Source organism: Spermophilus citellus (genome assembly GCF_964194105.1).
Source record: "Spermophilus citellus genome assembly, chromosome: 12".
In the NCBI taxonomy this organism is placed as follows: domain Eukaryota; kingdom Metazoa; phylum Chordata; class Mammalia; order Rodentia; family Sciuridae; genus Spermophilus; species Spermophilus citellus.
In genome coordinates, this window is record NC_138198.1 from 82,020,755 (window position 1) to 82,041,045 (window position 20,291).

Sequence of the window (20,291 nt, forward strand, 5' to 3'; positions counted from 1 at the left end):
CAGTTCTTGGGTTCCTCCTTAGTTTGGGGTGTGCCTCTTTCCTCTGCACCCCGGATTCTGCTGCCATTTCAGACCGGATTAGAGGAATCTCAGTGCCTGGGGCCTGGAGCCCATGGGGGCTGGCTTGGAAAACCCGCCTCTGTCGGTGGGTGTTTGTCCCCAGCGCCAAAGTCTTTGCGTCCGAAAAAGGCAAATTGGGGCGGCCAGACAACCTGGTCTTTTTGTCTTAATCGACTGTTCAGGTTTAATAGTTTTGTTTTATTTTAAAATTAACTTATATGGAAAGCATTTCTTTACCCATTCCCTCTTTGATTGGAAAGCCAATCTTTATTATAAAGAGGTATAACCTGTGGCCTGAAAAGGAACAATTACTTATGTTTCCCTTTGGTTTGGGCACTCTTAAGTGATTGGGAATATTAAGGTAAAAATGCTGGGTTCTCTCTTGAACCCTTACACAGCCCGAACATTGTTGAATTGGTCAATATCCGCCCAGCAGCTCACCTCTGTCGCATCGGCGGGCGCCGAGGTCAGTGCGCCCTCCTAATGCTGCGGGGGAGCTGCAAGAAAGGCAGGACAGTGGGGGTTATCTATCTCCCAGGAAATCCACACCGATATCATCATATTTGCAAATATAAAGAATCATAGAGGATAGGTAGGAATCAAGCTCGTGCCAGGGCTTGATCTCCTCCGGGGCTCAGACTTGGAGGCCATTCACAGCCTGGATGCAAACCTAACCAAAGCATTTATTTTTTAGCAAGCATGGACTTTAAAAAATCACTTTTAATAGTAAATCTGAGAAACATTTCAAAAACAATTGGACTCAAAGGAAAATAAATGTCCAGAACATTAAAACAACCGCTCACAAAAGAACTCTGCAAAACCCAGTCCATTTGGTCGGAACTCAGCAAAGAACCGAGTGCAAGACATCTGAAGGCATGGTGGGAACTGAGCGGCCGGCCAACGTTACTCCGGTAGTTGCATTGATCGAACTCAGGTTAAACTTTAAAGGCCCTGGATCCTGCTCCTGTCACCAATCTCTCCATTCCAGAGTTTTCTACCTTCAGCGTTTCCGAAATGCGGCCACGCTGAAACTGGGAGCCGAAGTAATGATTGGGGGAGGCAAAGAGGAATGTAATAAAAGTGACTAAATTGAACGAGAACGGTTTATGGACTTTCTCTGTAGCAATTTAAAATTCAGAAGTGTTTAGCAACAATTTACAACGAAGAATTTAAAAAATGGAGAATTTTACCCAACTTCCTAGAGTCCGCGCCCCCCCCTCCGGGTCAACGCGAAACTCTTTTCCCCTCCCCCGTCCCCTAGGGATCCACAGGTTCACCACTCACTGTTATATTGCCAGGAAACCTACCCTTCGCAACCAGATCTCACAATCAATCGAAACCATATTTTACAATGCACCTATCTATCCCTGTTCAACTCTGATTAGGTTCCTCTTCCTTCCCCAATGAAAAACCAAACCAAAACAAAACAAAAAAACACAGCCCAAACGCTTTCAGGGAGACTGACCTTTGGAAAATCATTTATTTTGATTTACCTCGGGGGTGTGTGTGTAAAAATCCAATCCCACAAGACAACTCCTTCTGCTTAGTTAAATGCTCTCTCCGCAGCCTTCTGGGGTCACGCCTGTCGGAAGAAATCCGTTTTGCGAGCGAAAGGGAGCGAGACACAGCCGCGGACGAGTCTGCGGCCGCGCGACTCGCTGCTGACAGATCGGCACTGATAACCCCGCGATGTTCATTTCCAGTCTCTTGGCTGAGGACCATATCAGTTTGTACACAGTTGTGATAATCTTTTGGAGGGAGAGAAGAAGGTGTGTGTGTCCGCGCGCGTGTGTGAGGATGGGGGTGGGGAACCAATATTTTGCGCTGTGTCCAGGGAAGGTACCACCCCACCCCCTTTCCAACTACATATTTGCAACCTACCTGAAGCCCAGGAAAAGCTCTGAGTAAACACGTCAACAAAACTGAGCGTGCGCCCTAGGACAGGACTGGAAGGGAACCCCTCTTCCATCCTGCGCATCGCACAGCCTAACCTTTCCGTACTTGACAACTCCAGAGTAAAAGTTCTCTAAGGTTGGCTAGAGAGTACCGTCGAAAACTTCCTGAAACTTCTCAGGAATTTAGTATATATTTTAAGAACTGGGGAGAGGTAGGGAGTTGGACACCCAGGCCCCTTCTTTCCCAAGTCCTAGGAGCCCGGACCCCCAACGGCCACTACGACCTGAGCCCTAGCATCCCGAAATAGGGTCGGGGAAAGTTTAAGGTCAGTTACACACAACTGTGGAGCAAAAACTTATTTAATGTTGAGGGAGGAGTGAGGAGTGCCAGAGAAGCAAAGCACTTTCCCGGCTCATTTTGGGGGCGCGCTGACCCAGGAGCTGGCGTGCCCCTCCCTCAGCGGTGGCGGCGCGAGACAGGTTCTCTGTGCCAAGGTTCCCTCCCCTACTCCGGTGTGTGTGTGTGTGTGTGTGTGTGTGTGTGTATGTGTGTATGTAACTGGGGGCGCGAGAGGGTGCTCTGTGGCAGGATGGGTGTGGGTCGCCAGCCAGGTCAGGCGTTCTGTCGCCTCCGCCCCTCCCCCGGCTCCCTAGGCTCGGCGCCCCCTGGGTGGAATCTCCCCAGCTACGCGGACTGTGCTAGCCACTCTGCCCACGCCCGTAGGCTGCGCGGCGCTCATTGTCCGCCGGGGCGGCGCGCTCCCCTCCCCCTCCCCTCCCCACCCTCTTTTCTCTCCTCCCCTCGATCCCTCCTCCTCCTCCTCCTCCTCCTCCTCCTCCTCTTCACCTCCGCGCCCAGCTGCTCCCAGAGCGCAGTTCCGACCCACAGCCTGGCACCCTTCGGCGAGCGCTGTTTGTTTAGGGCTCGGTGAGTCCAATCAGGAGCGCAGGCTGCAGTTTTCCGGCACAGCAGTAAGAGGCGCCTCCTCTCTCCTTTTTATTCACCAGCAGCGCCGCGCAGACCCCGGACTCGTGCTCTCTCACCGGCGCCCTGGGCCTCTCTCCGAGCCCAGGAGCACCCTCCGCTGCGGCCGTTCTCCATGCTCAGCGTTCACCCGAGGTTCGGCTGCTTTCTCCTTTGCTTGTTGTCTCCCTACTTTCCTCCCTTCTACCCCTACCAGTCGCGGGCCTCTCGGCCTCCGGCCCTCTCCCGCCCGCGGTCGGCTCCTAGGGTGTCTCCCTCCTCCTCTCTGGGAGGGCTGCAGCGGCTCCCAGGTTCCCGGGACACCACGGACCAACTTCTGGTGTCTTTTCCTCTTCTCGAAGTGCTTATCTGCTCGCAGCCTTATCTCCGAGTTATCTCAGTGCAAAGGGGCGGGAGCCGGTAGTCAGGCTGGTAGAGAAACTTCTTTCTGGCTATCTTGCCCGGGTCTGTGTGTGGGCATTATAATTTTTAGTGTGGTTATCTCTGATGAGCCGAAGCGATTTGGAAAAGCAGCCTCGAGGAGGCCCGCCTGGCAGCTTTTTGCTTCCTTCCCCACCCCCTCTAAGTCTCCCTGTCATTCTTCCTGCTCTCCCCTTTGGGGTGGCCTCGACTGCGGGGCGGTCTCCCGCCCCCTCCCTTGCGTTTCCCCCTCCTTTTCTTGGCTCTCTGCTCCACCCCGCTACGTCCTATTCCGGAACGGTCTGGCCTTTCCCTGGCTGGGGATAACCGCGGGGTGGGCCCGGGTGGCCCGGCCGGCGTGAGATCGCGATCTGGTGGCTGCAGACGCGGGCTGTGGCTAAGGTGTGCGGCCCCGCAGGGACGCCTGTGGGGCGTGAGGCTCCTGCCCCACAGTTTTTCCTTACTATTCCTGCCAGGAAGATCTTGAACTGCCATCCCAGCCCTGGCACCCCAGTTTCCCTAGGCTGAGTGCATTTCTCCCGGGTTTGTGTTGGGTCTGGTCGGCACGGTTCAGAAAGCTCTGGGGACAAGCGGCGGTTTCGTTTTCAGGAGCAGGTTGCCTTCCTTGTGCTAGCGATTTCCACTTGGAGAACCGGGAGGCATTCCCGGAGAAGGGCACCTTGAGTGAGTCGGGATGACACCACGCCGCCGACACGCAAAGCTACTATTCTTTTGTGTGTCATCAGCCTGGAGGGAGCCACTCTGGGGCGGAAGGAAAACCTCGGCCAGTTTGGCCGTCACTCCTAGCATCTGGCGCGCGTGCGGAGGAAGGATGCTGCGGAGAGGGTGGGCAGAGAGGACTAGGGGGGACCAAAGCCTCCTTCTTTCACGTGGTGAAAGAAGGAGGGTATCCTTGGAGGACCCTGTGGGTGCTGCGCAGGCTCCATTCTCCTTCCTCCCCGACGCCGGGGCCCAAGGTAGAAAGGGACCTTTGAGGGATCTCTTGAGCTAGAAGAGGGAGTGGAGGTGAGGTGGTGCACTGCCTAAACCTTTAGTAAGGCCTCTTTATCTCTTTTACCGTCCCTGCCCTCCCAACCCCGCCTCAGGAGCTAAAAGCTAGCTAGAAGCAGCGCCGGACCGTGGATGGCCTTGACTGACGGCGGCTGGTGTCTGCCAAAGCGCTTTGGAGCCGCGACTGCGGACGCAGGCGACTCCGCGGCCTTTCCATCGCGGGACCTCTCCACGCCGCCTTCCCCCATCTCTTCCTCGTCCTCGTCCTCCTGCTCCCGGGGCGGGGATCGTGGCCCCGGCGGCGCCAGCAACTGCAGGACGCCACAACTCGACACACAGGCGGTGGCGGGACCTGCGGCCCGCTCGTTGCTGCTCAGCCCCTACGCCTCGCACCCTTTCGGGGCTCCCCACGGACCTTCGGCTCCCGGGGTCGCTGGCCCCGGGAGTGCCTTGTCGAGCTGGGAGGACCTGTTGCTCTTCACTGACCTCGACCAGGCCGCGACCGCCAGCAAGTTGCTGTGGTCCAGTCGTGGCGCCAAGCTGAGCCCCTTTACACCCGAGCAGCCCGAGGAGATGTACCAGACCCTCGCCGCCCTCTCCAGCCAGGGACCGGCCGCTTACGATGGCGCGCCCGGGGGCTTCGTACATTCTGCAGCAGCTGCAGCTGCAGCCGCGGCGGCAGCCAGTTCCCCAGTCTACGTGCCCACCACCCGCGTGGGTTCCATGCTGCCAGGCCTGCCGTACCTGCAAGGGGCGGGCAGCGGGCCCTCCAACCATGCGGGTAGCGCGGGGGCGCACCCTGGCTGGCCCCAGGCATCAGCCGACAGTCCCCCATACGGCAGCGGAGGCGGCGCGGCCGGCGGTGGGGCCGGGGGCCCTGGCAGCGCCGGCTCCGCCTCGGCGCATGCCTCTGCGCGCTTCCCCTACTCGCCGAGCCCTCCCATGGCTAACGGCGCAGCGCGGGAGCCTGGGGGCTACACTGCAGCGGGCAGCGGGGGCGCGGGCAGCGTGAGCGGCGGCGGCGGGGGCAGCCTGGCGGCCATGGGAGGCCGGGAGCACCAGTACAGCTCGCTGACTGCGGCGCGGCCGCTGAACGGGACGTACCACCATCACCACCACCACCATCCGAGTCCTTACTCGCCCTACATGGGAGCGCCATTGACGCCTGCCTGGCCGGCTGGACCCTTTGAGACTCCGGTGCTGCACAGCCTGCAGAGCCGCGCCGGAGCTCCGCTCCCGGTGCCTCGGGGCCCCAGTACAGGTAAGGGTCTCGCCGCAGTGTGAGGGTGCGTGACCGAGATGCTGGAACACAAGGGGGTCTGGAGCAGCTACTTGACTGGTGTCCCGGAATGGATTTGCAGGACTGTGGCAGAATGACCAGAGAATAGTGTTTTTATTGTGCGAACTATCTCAGTTTGTTTCTAGGAAAAAGACTAACTTGCACTTCTGTATCTCTGAGCCTTGCAGAAGTTGGGGGGTCTTTGATGAATATTGAGTGGGCAATTGGGAAAAATTGAAGTTGGGAGGGAACTGCCTTGAGTTTTACCGCATACCCCAGTTTGGACAAACGGAATAGTGAGATTCTGCTCTGGGGTAAGTTTGGAGGAAATGTTAGGTGCTTGATTTACTCTCTCCTCCCCAAATACATACGTATTTATGTACAAGCACTCGTGTGGTATATTTTCCTCTTGGAAATGGGGATTGAATCCAGGGGCGCTTTACCACTAAGCTACACTCCCAGCCCGCTTAAAAATATTATTTAAAAATAACATTGCTTAGTTGCTGAGGCTGGCCTCAAACTTGGCTACCCTCCTGCCTAAGCCTCCCAAGTGGCTGGGATTACAGGCCTACACTATGAGACTAGGGAAGAAGGTATTTAAACAAGTTCCAGGAGAGTAAAGGAACCGGGGATCCAGTGGACATTCCTGCCCCCTCAAGTGAGAGGAAAAAGATGAGAGGACATCTAGATTAGACAGCCTTGTGACTTTATACTGATGGTCCGCTGGTGGATATGTGTTAGGGTGGGTGGGGGTCTGGGGCTGCTGCTTCCACGTGGCCAGGCTCGTGGCCAGGCTCGGATCCAGGGATCCAGGAGCAGGGCCACCTATTTTATTCTTCCTCCAGAGTTTAGCCCACCATTTTTGCAGTTGTTCCATTCATATTCTCATTCCTGTGTCTGGGGACCATTTTAGGATAAAATGGGAAAACAAAATTGTCAAATCAAGGGGGAAATACCTTATTTTGGAAAGTGTTTGGTTCTGCCCTAGCAGGAGAAGGTCTGAGTCAGATTATTTGCTTTTTCTCAGTCCCAGCATTCTGAGTCCTTGGTGCATTCATGGGTCTTTTTGATTTCACCTGTTGTTTCTTAAAAAAAGCAGAACTTTTACTGTTGGAGGTGAGTTGTGGGGAGAACTTGGCAACAGAAGCGGCAAGAAAGGAGGCATATCAGTCCAAAGTGTCCTATCTTGGTGTCTTTTGTGCCCCAAGTCTGGGCTTCTCCTAGAAGCTTCCATTTAGGGATATGGAGGACTTTTAGGGATTCTAATTAGGTTAAAAGTGGTCTGAAAGTGAAAGAAGGGATTTGAATAGCTCCCCCTTGTAACATTAGGGACTGGGCAAGACTTCTTGGTAACAAGTGCATATTCTCTCTCTCTCTCTCTCTCTCTCTCTCTCTCTCTCTCTCTCTCTCTCTGTTTCTCTCTTTTCCTTGAGGTGCTGGAGATTGAACCCGTAGCCTCAAACATGCCAGGCAAGCACTGCTCTCCTCTAAATCGCATCCCCAGCCGTTTTTTTTTTTTAACATATAGGCTTTTCATTTTAATTTAATTAATTTTGCCAGGTACTGGGATTGAACCACTGTAGTGCTGTACCACTGCACATCCCCAGCCACTCTTTTCACTTCTTTCAAAGACTGACCTAACTTCTCCAGTCCTGCAATGATGGCCCTAGAGACCATCTTTACCAACAGTATTTGGAGCAGAAGCAGAGGACTCTGCTGAGATTTGCCCTGTTGGGTTAGGACTTGAGAGATCCAAAGATTGTCACCCTTCCTTCCAAATAGGAACCCATGTTTGGCTCCCAGAAACAGCCTGCATGTAAGGGACTCATCAAAGAATGGGAAGCGGGTGGTGGTTAGGATGTGAAGCTTCTTTTTCAGTCTGCGGTCCTGTAGGGAATCTGATGTGGTATGTTGAGAAAGCGGTAGCTGCAGTTTGAGCAGGATCCTGCAACTCTGCCTGTTGATTGACATACCCTAACTTGATCTCCAGATTCCTTTCCCCCAGGCTTCTAACAGGTCACGTCAAGGTGGGGTGGGGGGAGAGAGAGAGAGAGAGAGAGAGAGAGAGAGAGAGAGAGAGAGAGAGAGGAGATAGAACACACAAACACTCTAATCTTCAGATATTGACAATAACTTGATTCTGTTTGAAAAATAATTTTTAGAGTATAATGTGGTCGCAGGCAAGTTAGAGGTTTCTTTTGGTTTTAAACTTAGCCTATTCTTTTCCTAATTTTTACACCTTCTGGGCTTGACACTATAAACAAATCTGCAGACAGAATGTTTAAAAAAAAATCAGGGTTGGAGGTGAAGGGATTTGAAACACCCGGATTTTGCAGTCTTCTAAGAAAGTAGGAAGCGGCAGGGACCAAGTCAGTATTTGAGGTGAGAGGGTGAGTGGCCCTAACTTTGCTTGTCCTCACAGGTGTTCTAATGCCAGCTTCTATCTAGATTTCCTGTTTCTTCTCTTGATTTTTTTTTTTTTAAACAAACCATTTTTGGAGGCAGGCTCTTTTTAATTGACTTGAGCAAACATCAGGGCTAAAACCTGAGTCCTGAGCTTTATCAAGCTGTACAGTTTAGAGGCTTTTGGAAACCCACTCCCCCTACACCTTTCCCTGATTGGTGGTGGATGGGTAGGGCTCATTCTGGGATGAGCTCTGAGTACTCACAGCCCCTTATTCCCTGGTTCTCAATTCCCCAGAACTGTGCTCCATTTGCTGGGTGATGGAATCTGTCACTTCCCAAGAGCATCTCAAACAGCCATCTCAGGAGAGCAGAGGCAAGCTTCCAGCACAATTAGATTTTTGCAAAATTTAGGCAGTGTCCCGCCTCCCATTTAGAGTTAGAAAAGTCTAGCTGCCTGGGTGTGAGAGGTAGAAAGGGAAGGAAAGAGAGAAATTTTATTTAATTTTTAAAAAGCAAATTTCCTAGATTTTATTTTTCCAAAAAGGACTTTAAATTTTTGTTTTTGGATTTGCAGGTAACTAAAGAGGTCTACCTGGGGAGTTCACACTCTTCTTTTTTCAGGGAATCTGTTTTTATTGTTCCCAGGAGAGGGGAAGAGGCCAGGCACCTAGCAAGTCGGGTTTTCCAGGGAATGCCCCACTCTTCTACGGAGAGGGGCTCTGATAGGTAACATTTTAAAGTCAACAACAAAGACAAATACCTTGTTTAACTTCAGCGTCCTTGAAGTCCTGAGCATTTTACTGATTACCGCAGTCAATAGTGGCTTTTAGGGCGGAGAAGAATAAATCTTTGTGATGTGTTGTAAGTTGCAGTATCCCAACGACAACTTTGAACTCGGCTGGTGTAGGATGCTAGTTTAAACCTAAGAAATAACTTGAAATGAGGAAGGCCACTTGTTTTGTAGGGTAAATGTTACTAATGGATTAAAGCATTTTAATGCTAAAGTCATGCTCAAATGTCTTTACTGCACAATCGCTGGTAGAAGCAAACTATCAGCTGCAGGAGAATGAGAAGGAATAGAAAGGTTTGCTAGCACACTTCATCTTCAAATAAAACCTCAAGTGTAATGTTTATTTACTTTAAACAGTAATTCAGAAATATGCTTCAAGAATTAGAACATTTGAACCCTCTATAATTTAAAGAGCCCTAAACAGTAGGAAACATTTGTTTTTCAAGAGTTTATTTAGTAATACTAACCTAATTTTAGAGGATATTTATTATTTCATATTTAACCTTCTCAAAGGGAAGTAATAAATGTACAACCATTTACCCTTAATTCAGATTTGTTTTTAATTAGCAGATCTAGAGTACTGCAAATTCCAAAATCCAATCAAATTATTAATTAATGTGAAATAATCACATTTAGAATAGATGGAATAAATTAAAATTTTAGTGTAGGGAAAAAGGTGGTTTTATTTATCGCTGAGAAGTTCTTAGTAGTTTCTCAACCAGTAAAGTATTGACCTTTTGTAAAAAAAATTTCAGAATGGAATAAAAATATTTTAGCGTTTGATCTTTGTGGCACGTAAATAAAACTTCCATCTCAGCGCCTTTTCCCCTTTCTCATTGACGTTAAGTGTCTTCAGAAAGGTACTTGTACTTTAACTCATCTATTTTTTATTGGGGAAAAGCCGTATAAGAAGGAAAGGTTGTAGATTTAGAAAATACTTTAAAAATTACTTGATAAATATAAATAAGGCAGCGTGTCCTGGGGCATTTGTGGGTTGCAGCAGGGTGAGTAATCATTGTTAACACTGTGCGGCTTGCTCGGTTTGGCAAGCTGGAAATTGTAATTATGATGAATTTTAGTTTTAAAAACCGAGGGGACAGCCAGAGAGTTAGGGGTCAGGCTGACCTTCCCGTAGTTCATCTCAAACTCTAGCACTGCCCACGACTTTCCCGGGAATTTCTACCCGGAGCACCGCGATGGTACAGAAATATGGGACTAATGGTCAGCAAATCCATGGCGACACGATCAAGTTCCCGGCTTAGCCGCCAAGGGGAAAAGCGCGATCCCCAAGGGCGCGGGAGGGGATCGTGGCAGCGCACCTCCCGCGCTGGATGTGGGGTCCTGGGGGGCGATCGGGTGTTTGGGGAGGCACGGGCCCCGCGCGGCCTCACGATGCTTCTTGTCCCCGCTCTCGCCGCAGACCTGCTGGAGGACCTGCCCGATAGCCGCGAGTGCGTGAACTGCGGCTCCATCCAGACGCCGCTGTGGCGGCGGGACGGCACCGGCCACTACCTGTGCAACGCCTGCGGCCTCTACAGCAAGATGAACGGCCTCAGCCGGCCCCTCATCAAGCCGCAGAAGCGCGTGGTGAGTGTGAGCGCCGGGCGCGCCCCGCGGGGACAGGTGCGGACGCCGAGGCTGGAGCCTTGCGCAGGGTCCCAGCCGCACCAGTCACTCCCCGGCTCCAACCCTCGCCCGCCGGCGCCCCCGCGGAGGTTACCCCGAAGCCGAGCTAGGGAAGCCAAGACAGCCTTTCCCCCTTTGCCTATTGAAAATGACTTTCCTAAATGGCAAGTAAGGAAGGTGTTGCTAGTTTTTTTTTTTTTTTTTTTTTTTTTTTTTTTTTTTTTTTTTTTTAATGCACAATGTATTTACCTATCTCTAGACATACTTGCCAAAGCAGCGAATTAATTCTCGAGGGATACACAAGACATTGGGAATGGCTAACATAGGGAGTGGAAAACGGAGTAGACCTACCCAGGCTAGGAGAAGGAAGCTTGGATCTGGTTTGGATTTTATTCTGGGGAGACCATGCTCTCTTCCAACACCCCCTCCGCCAGTACCCGCCTCCCTCTGCTCCTTACAGAGCGCTCTGGGTCCCTTTTACTTTGTTCTTTCTACCTCTTTACCCTTCTGCCGCTCATCCTGGGAGAAAGGTTTATCCCTCTAGGTTCCTGATGTCTTTGGATTGCTGTGTACTCCAGTGAAAATTGATTTACCCAATCCTTAGTAATTTTTTTTTAAACACCAATACATAGTACTTGAGAATATGTATGTTCTCAAATTAGGGATTTTCACCAAATGTGATCACGTTTTAATCATCTTTTAAAGTATGGCGATGCTTGATTTTCTTCAGGCATTAATCTCGCATTGTCATTGTTTTGCGTGCGTAGCAAGAGAGGGTATGCATTATTATAGTGATCAGAGAAAATAAATTAAATCTTCCAGGAACCCCACTTTAAGGCTAACATTTGTTTAGCCGAAATGCTCAATAGTATAAATGCCTTTAAAAGTAAAATATTTTACAGTAAGATGTCAGTCATCTTAAGTATCCAAGTAATTTATTTAATTGTTATACTCTAATTAGCAGAACAAATGCTACACATGTTGTTTGTGTTAAATAGATTAGAGCGAAATTGCATCACAATGTAAGTCTGACACCTTAAAGAGAGGTAATTAGCTTTATGGTTGGTTTGTTTTTAATGCATTTAAAATAAAGTGGCTGGCATTAATTTAATGAGTGTATGTGCCTTTAACTTGTTAAAGCCTCTCACAGCTTAGAATTTTAAGGGGTCCCTTTCAGTGTGTGACTCTCTAAGAGTATTTTTCTTATATGCATCCTATTTAAAATGTAGTCACTGGAAAATATTCCAAGGAAGTTCCTTGTTTTCACATTAGACAACACATGAACAATGAAACTATTATTAATTCTGTAAAGCTACATTGAACTAAGCACTAGTTGAGCTCTGAAGGGTAACATTTTGTCAAGATTGAGGAAAAAAAAAACTTGTTAAGAGTAGCCAATTTGGGTTCTAGTTGAAGTATGAATTTGATCTAGTGACATTCCGATGTAGATAGTGCCATTTATTTTTGCACATGTAGCAGTAAAAATAACTGTTACTAGCAAGAAACCCGTTTTTAACATTTCTGAATCGGTTTTCTTGCTTTGTGGCAGGTGTCTTGATGGTAACCAAGGTCAGCCTGTATGCTTTGTAAATGAGTTATAAATGATACCAATTGTAGGGTGTGTCATTATCAATTAGTTCTCCTTATGGGCTTCTTATATATGGTTTTGATGGATCTGACTTCATTCTCAGAAACAGAATGTTGAACCCAAGTTTGTTTAGCCAGCAATACAGAACCAATCACTGTGAATTTGAACTTGCAATACATTGCAAAATAAGAGATTTATGGTGTAACTTGAATTCCTTGCCAGTGAGGAATATAACTGAGATCACTTGTTACAAGGAACTTTTATAACCCATTCACCTTCATTTCACATGTTTATGAGGACTGGCTTCACTTATGATCTGCAGTTGACAGTCATAAAGTTCTTTGTTATAATGGCAAATTCTGATAACAAGTTTGCTTCACATTGGCTCCAAATTCCACTGGAAACTGTCATAAATGGCCTGTTTGTAAAATGAATCTTGCCATCCTTCGTTTACTGATTCACATTTATGGAGAAAAAAATAGTGCTTGCCTAGAAAATGGTTTTCTTTTAACCATAAAGCAGCTCCAATGTGTAAGGTTTTGTAATGTTCTCAACGTTCAAACAAAGCAATTCCCCTATAGTTTTCCTATCCGACAAACATGATCATTTCAACCATATTCTAAGGAGTCAGTGCTATCAGTGCTAATTTTTATAGTGCTAAAAGGCCCACTAGTGTCTGTTTTTACAAAATGACTGTAAAGAATGTTACTAAAGTAATACAACAGGATGCAAAATGTAAATGCTAAATTAAATGTCATTATTTAAATTTTCCAGCAGAGAGTTAGACATCTCTGTTTTCTAATCTGGGAATATTTGATACAAGCTCAATTAATATTTTTGTTGTCCATTGTTTAAAAGAAGATTAAAAAAAGAAATTACCCAGTTTTGCTAGCTCCCCAAATCTTGTTAAGCTTTAAGAGTAATTTAAAACAAGTTTTAAAGGCATTTTAAATTTGATAATTGAAAAACAAATGTTATGTTTTGTCATTCTGGGGAGGAGATTATACTAAGTTTAAATTCTCCTTTATAATTCATTTGTAGTAATTTAGAGGAAATGGAGCATATTTCTTTCCAAACGCTTTAGACTTTTTTTGCTAAGATCTGCTTCTGTTCATCTATGCAGGCCTTTTTAAAGTTTCTGGTTGATTTCCCTACACCTGAATGAAAAATTGACTTGTTTATCTCAGTTTTTCAGGTGGACACTACCCAAAGCTATTTAGTATGTGTAGCTGCTTTGTGATTGTATTTCATGATGTCTCAACCTATGATCGTAGAGCATGACTCTCCATGGTGGGGGGACTCCCACCTTAATGTCCAGTTGTATTGATACTTTTGGCGCATTTCAGAATATAACTCTTACTTGGCAACTTTTAGAAAGTCTTCTAGTTTCCCTTTAAAAAACAGCAGTAAGTGGAAAACTAAATTCTTGGAGAGGCAACTACTGTTGAAACTCTCTGTGTGTGATGCTTTGCATGTAGTAATTGTGTGACTGCTTCCCAGTTATTCTGTAGTTTACAAGGACAGGCTAGAAGAGCAAATTGAAGGTATGGCATCTAGCACCCTGTGCAAACCTAGTTTCTTGGTTCAGTGAACTCAACCTAATTATATTTCAAAATTTTTTCTCAAGTGATATTTCATTTATAAATATCATTATAAATATTCATTAATAAATTAGGAACATGCATAGCAAAGATGGGCATGATACACAGGTGTATATATGGGACACACATACAGTGAAAATTCCTCAATGTCATGTATATATTTCCATATTTCCACTTACTTTCTTTTGTTCTTTTATAGCCTTCATCACGGCGGTTGGGGTTGTCCTGTGCCAACTGTCACACCACAACCACCACCTTATGGCGCAGAAATGCTGAGGGTGAACCTGTGTGCAACGCTTGTGGACTCTACATGAAACTCCATGGGGTACGCCCTTTATTCTGTATATACCTTTTAGTCTGGTTTCCATTACAAAACATAATCAGCAAATGAAAGGTACCAAAGTGAGAAATTTGAATGTGTAGATAGATGTACCTCATTGAATCTAAGAGGCTTTCAATTACAATATGTACCAGTAAAAAACAAATTGCTGCCTGTTAATCACGAACACTCATCTTGAGACACATTCCAATTTTAGAAATATGAAAATGTGAAATGTGCATTTTAAGAGTTGATGACATGTTAGTAACTGTTTAAGCTTGTAAGCAAGAAAGCCAATGAGAAATGTACAATAACTAGTTTATATCTTAAATTTTTTGAATGCAACCAGAGACATTTGTACAAAGGAGGAGTACACTTGATATTTTAGTTAGAATGACTCTGTCCTTCATTTTCAAAGACTACACAAAATATTACCTCAATCACACAAAGAAAAATGATTTACCTTATAGGAGGAAGAGTACATGCTCTCTTTTTTAAATAAAAAACCCAATAAATTTTTATTGTATAATTAACAACGTCATTTCAAACAATAATCATTAAGTTGAAACAATTAAATTCTCCTTGGTATTCCCCCCCACCCCCGTTCCAGCATTTTTCGAAGCTGGGGATCAAACCCTTGTGCCAGGATGTAGGCAAGCACTCTATCACTGAGCTGTCTACCAGTGGGCTTCATCCCTTAGCCCAGTCACCCCCTTTTCTCTAAGGCATCTTTACATTTGATGGGGAAAGTGTAGTCTTGTGTACTTGGATCTATGGAGTATATACAAAAATGGTTGATGCCAAGTTCTTTTGCATGAAGGCTTGTAGTACTGATGTTGTGTGTTTAGTTTGATTTTCCTTCCATATAATACTTATTAAAGCCTATGTGGATATTTTTTAGGTGCCTCGACCACTTGCTATGAAAAAAGAGGGGATTCAAACCAGGAAACGAAAACCTAAAAACATAAATAAGTCAAAGACTTGCTCTGGTAAATATAATAAAAATGCCCTTTGATTGTAAAGTATTTGCCTACTGTCACAGTAGGTATGTGTATGTTTATAAAGTTCATTTTGACTCTTGCAGGTAATAGTAATAATTCTGTTCCCATGACTCCAACTTCCACCTCTTCTAACTCAGATGATTGCAGCAAAAATACTTCCCCTCCAACACAACCAACAGCCTCAGGGGTAAGTGTTAAAACAGAATAGACTCCTTCAACTTCGTGGGTTGCTCTCTAGTAAATTATCTCAAACTTTATCTTATCTGGCAGTACAATAACCTAAACCAACAGTTTAGTTAGTTGATACCTAAGAATAGTTTTTAGAGGAAGTTACATTTAAATGTCAACAAAATGACAAACTTAAGTACTTTACAAACCTCTTAATTAAGATCTCTATCATTTTTTTTTATGGTTAAATTAAACCAAAGAAAAGCAAGAACTTTTGAAGAGCTTTAAACTGTTTTATTTCTAGGTTTTTTTTTTTTTTTTCCTAATCAGAGTTGCTTCGCTCGTTATGTGTATTTCTAATATAGATCAGGAAAGTTGCCAGGCCTGTGGTTCCACAGGTCTTGGGCCCATGACATTGAAGTTGCTTTTGCTTATGTCAATTCTGGCTGTCTTTCTTTTTGTTTCTACCCAAAGTGAAACTCTTCTTAATGTGTTCTGGGCTTCTGCATTCAGGGATGTTACTTCCCCCAACCTTCTTGCTGGGAGACCTTTCTGCCTTCATTGTACACAGGCCTAATTAAGTCACTGGCTTCTGAGGCAGCAGCAGCAGCAGCAGCAGCAGCGGTGAGGGCTGCCTGGGACAGGAGATCGAGGGGTCTTTGTGAATATCTTTGTGGAGCTATGATCAAAATTGCCATCCATAAGTAAAGAGCATTGTCCTACCTTAATGTTTCCCAGATTCACCTGGGAAAACCACCTGGCTTTACCTGAGACCTCAGTGAGGTCAAGGGCAAGAACTCAGACAAGCAGAACTTTTTTTTCTTTTACTTTCTGTGATTTCAGGAATGAACCCAGGGCCTAGTGCGTGCTAGGGAAGTGCTCTTCCACTAAGCTATATTCCCAGTTCTCCCACAGGACTTTAAAATGTGCCCTAGTGATGATTCTTACATTTACTCTAAGATTAGTTTAATCGTTTTCTACTTTTAGTTTTCTTCTAAAATTGTTCGGGGCACTTAAAAATACTACAGATTCCTGGGCCCTGCCCTGGATTTTTGAATCTTAAGTCTCTAGGGGTGGGGCTTGGAAATTTGTGTCTTTGAACAAGCGCCCCAGGTGAAATTGAAACTGCTACCCTGGAGTCCTTGGGGAACCAGGAATTTAAGGACCTGTCAGCCTCCCCCACTCTCCCCTCCCCTGTCATATTTTTAGCTGACTTTAACAAACAAAAATGATGCTTAAAATTATATTTGCTATTTCTTTTTGTTCACCAGTACAAATTCTCTTGAGCTTTTTCTTTAATGAAATAAAATATCTAATTAATTTCACAAGGGAAAAAACTTTTCATTTGTCACAGACACATGTTAAAGAACCTTTATAGACTTGATAAAGTGTATTTTTTTTTTAGTAGGAGGATTAGATGTCACTTTGAGGATCTAAGGGGTAAATAGTATTAGTTACTTGTGGGAAACTAAAAGGTTAAAATTATTTAATCCTTGGAAACAATTGCACAACTGAATGAGGCAAAATGGTGTTTCAGAAACCAAGGTATTGAGGGAGGCTAGGTTGTTGGCCTCAGTGTCTGTGTCCTATCTCCAAGAAGACATGAGCATGCTGCCATCTCCAAATCTCTGAGAGTGTAGAAAGAGCCTAATTTAAATGATAAATGGCAAGGAAACATATTTGACCAAGAATGGGCTTTGGGTAATGGATGACTTTGTAGGTGGAGTCTGGTTTGTTCTTGTGGTTTTGTGATGCAGAATTTCAAAATTGGCTTTCAGCAAGTTCAATCAGTTGCCCTCGAGGGAAAGGAGGGGGAAAGGCACCCAAAGGAGCCCTAGTCCCTTTGGTGTCCAGGACTCTAACCTGGGACTGAATTCCTAGAGGTAGCTTGCAGGTCAGTGCCCTCCGGATGAAAGATTAACTCCTCACTAGAGACCAGGAGGCAAAGCAATTGGATTTTTCAGGTTGGGGGAGTTTTGAGAGTAGTTTCACACAAGGTCTTTTACTGTAATCTTCATTCCTCCCACAGCCCAGGCAGCCTCCACGGGACCCTGGAAGCTAGCGGTGGCTGGTGTAGGCTGCAGGCTGGGGGGCAGTGCCTGAAGATGAAGCTGGGCTGTAGAATTTCCTGGCAGCATTTCCCAGGGTAGGGATGGGGTTGCCCTCCCACCTACCCATGCCCCTGGACTTCTCTTCTCCTCATTCAGAGGGCACAGGGCTGACACCCGGGCTTGCAGGTTTTCCTCTGATGGTGTTGTCTTATCGTGGATGTCTCCAGGTTATTACCTGACTTGGCTGTTGGGGGGTGGGGGGCAGGACCAGGCCTATTTGGCAGATGCCCATCTACTGGCTTCATTTGGAAACTCTGTCCCCCTCTACAAATAATTGCAGCGGGTGGAGTGGTTTTGCCAGAATGCCTGAGTGCGCCTGTATCTGATGTCAAAGGCCAGCTGGGTTTGACTGGTCACCTATACTTGTGTAAAACACTATAGAACCCTACAGCAAGGTTGAATCTGGGGTTTAGAAAGTGAGTGCATCATACAGCGCCTTCATTGGCTTAGGGTTTAAACCCTGGATCCATCCCACTGACTTTCCGTGCTCTGTGTGACTGATGTGGTAGAAATAGTAGTGCCGATGCCTCAGTTTAATGGGTCTACGAGGCTGCCAACAAAGGACAATCTAAGGCACACGGTCAGTAGAAGATGGGGACCAGGGACCACGCACCTCACCACTGAAGGATGTACATGGCAATACAACTGCGTTTCCTAGGTGACTGTGAGTTAGAGGCCCATGTCAAACCCCGTGTTCACGTAAATCCCCACTTTGAGAAACAAGTTGCAGGAGATCCCTAGTTGGCATTCTCAGCAGACTTCTTGCTTGTGGGCCATTTAACATGTAGGCACAGGTTCGTGGGGTCTGTTGGCCCAGGTAAAAGGGGCCCCAGCAGCTGAGTGTCCTGAGGGAGACTGTTCTAATTGTCTGTTGCCATGAGCAGTTGGCATTGAGAGAAGGTAGGAATGGAGGTGTGGGCAGGATTCCTAGCACAGGGCAGGTAAACATTGAAGTGTCCTAGAAATAATTTTTGCCCATCTCTGACACTATTTCTTTGACTAATTTTTGGGTCTTGGCTGTATGTACTTGCTGCTGATTTAGTGCTTCAACAGACCTCTGCTTGGGAGAAAAGGAGACATTCCTTCTGATAAGTCACCTGGTTGATGACCTGGTCACATTGACTCAGTTTCTCGTTGTTGCTGTGAGTGTATGGTGTGTATGCATTCGAGGTAGAGAGAACAATTTATTTTCTGCTTGGGATCAGGAAGACTCACTGCCAGGTAGCTTGGTATTAAAATATTGCTGTTTTTGTTCCTTAAATGTGTTAAACTTAATTTTTGATAGATGGCTGGTTAATTTTGTGGAAAAAATCTAGTCTTTCTTTCTGGCTAAAATTTTCATATTGATATGGATTTACTGAAAAACATAATTGATTGACATAAATAGACATCAGATTTCCTGTGGCATATTCACTATGGAATATAAGAATATTAAAGTATTTTCAATTCCCTTTTTTGATTATTGTTATTTAGGAGGAAAACTTGATAATGTATTCTATATTAGCCATTCTCAAATGAGATTTAATAAGCATGCCATAAGTTTTCTCATCCATCTATGGCTTAAAACTCTAAAACTGTAGGATATTTTATGTAAACTTTATAGCTCAGTCTCCCCGCATCCCGTTTTCTTGAGGTACTGAGTAATGAATCCTGAGGCATTTTACAACATCCCAGCCCTCTTTTTTTTTTTTTAATTTTGAGACAGGATGTCTCTAAGTTACTAAGCCTGGCCTCTAAAACTTGTGATCCTTCTGCCTTAGTAGTTAGGATTCTCCCAAGTAGTTAGGATTTACAGGAATATACTACAGCACTTGGCACTCCCCAGATTTTGTAGATTAAAAATGTCTTTCTTCATTTCCTTTGGGATAGGAGAGAGTAATTTAGGGATGAAATTATCACTAAGACTTAATAACAGAGAATAGGTAGTCACTGAACATACTTTGCCTAAAAATAGTTTGTATAAATAATTACTTAAAAAATAAAGCCTTCTTAGGTTGATGTTAAAACAGCAAATATAATCGAAGTCATAATGTGTAATACTGAAATAAATTTAGAGATGAAAAATATGTGACTAGCTTTTGCTTGTAGTTGTTAAGCATTACTCTATGGAAAGCAATTTTTTTGGGGGGAGAGGGGTACCAGGAATTGGACCCAGGGGCACTCAGCCACTGAGCCACATCCCTAGTTCTCTTTTTAATATTTTATTTTGAGACAGGATCTCACTAACTTGTTCAGGGTTTTGCCAAATTTCTGAGACTGGCTTTGTGACCCTCCTGCCTCAGCCTCTGGAGTGGCTAGGATCATAGGTGTGCCCCTGGCTGGGAGGCACTGTCTACAAATGAGGAAACGAGGTCCCATAGGTCCCATACCTGGGATTGGTCATAGGTGGGGGCAGGTGTAGACAGATCTCACTGCTGGTCAGATTTGGATATGCTGAAATATGGAGGAGGCAGTGAATTCTGGTTGTGGAGTGTTCTCCGACCAGTGCTGGGATTGAACCTAGGGCTTCATGTATGTTAGGCAAGTGCTCTAACTCTGAGCCCCATCTCTGGCCCTTGACTACAGAGGTGGAAATGCCTTAACAGGAGTTGAAGGTATCTGAACTAGTTGGGTGGGACTTGTTCAGGGAAAAGTGGGGATAGAGTGTGCAGCACAGTAGGTGTAGGAATCCATGGTACTAAAGGGTGTAGGTTCAGGGTGGCTGGAATGCAGGGTATAAGAAGCCAAAGGCAGGACATGAGTCTGCTCAGTGAAACAGGTGGAAAGAAGATATATGGCAATATTTCAATTCCATTCAAGTCTCCTTAAAGCAGGACCCAGACTCTGCTCATTTCAAGTTGATGGGCTTTGTCTAACCCCAGCTTTGGTGATAAATGCTTTTTATGTCTGTTGGAATTCAACAATGAAAAAACATTCTTAATTGTACCCAGGGGTTCTCTACCACTGAGCTATATCCCTTTTTATTTTTTGAGACAGGGTTTCACTAAATTGCTGGGGCTAGCCTTGAACTTGCAGTCGTCCTGCCTCAGCCTCCTGAGTTACTGGGATTACA

General features: G+C 45.8%; 1 protein-coding gene across 3 annotated transcripts in view; it reads left to right on the plus strand.

The window, feature by feature from the left end:
* The first annotated feature begins 2,818 nt into the window (after positions 1-2,818).
* The window catches only part of GATA6 (GATA binding protein 6), a 30,129-nt gene continuing 12,656 nt past the window's right edge, over positions 2,819-20,291 (plus strand). The window contains exons 1-6 of one of the 3 annotated variants that reach the window (XM_081263207.1): positions 2,819-3,075; positions 4,446-5,611; positions 10,246-10,412; positions 13,840-13,965; positions 14,861-14,948; positions 15,044-15,147. In XM_081263207.1, the coding sequence (XP_081119333.1) occupies positions 4,483-5,611; positions 10,246-10,412; positions 13,840-13,965; positions 14,861-14,948; positions 15,044-15,147 (1,614 nt within the window). In that variant the 5' untranslated portion in view covers positions 2,819-3,075; positions 4,446-4,482. Of the gene's footprint in view, positions 3,076-3,650; positions 3,742-4,119; positions 4,317-4,445; positions 5,612-10,245; positions 10,413-13,839; positions 13,966-14,860; positions 14,949-15,043; positions 15,148-20,291 lie in introns of those variants that run through there. The other 2 variants (XM_081263208.1, XM_081263209.1) reach the window with 2 other exon arrangements.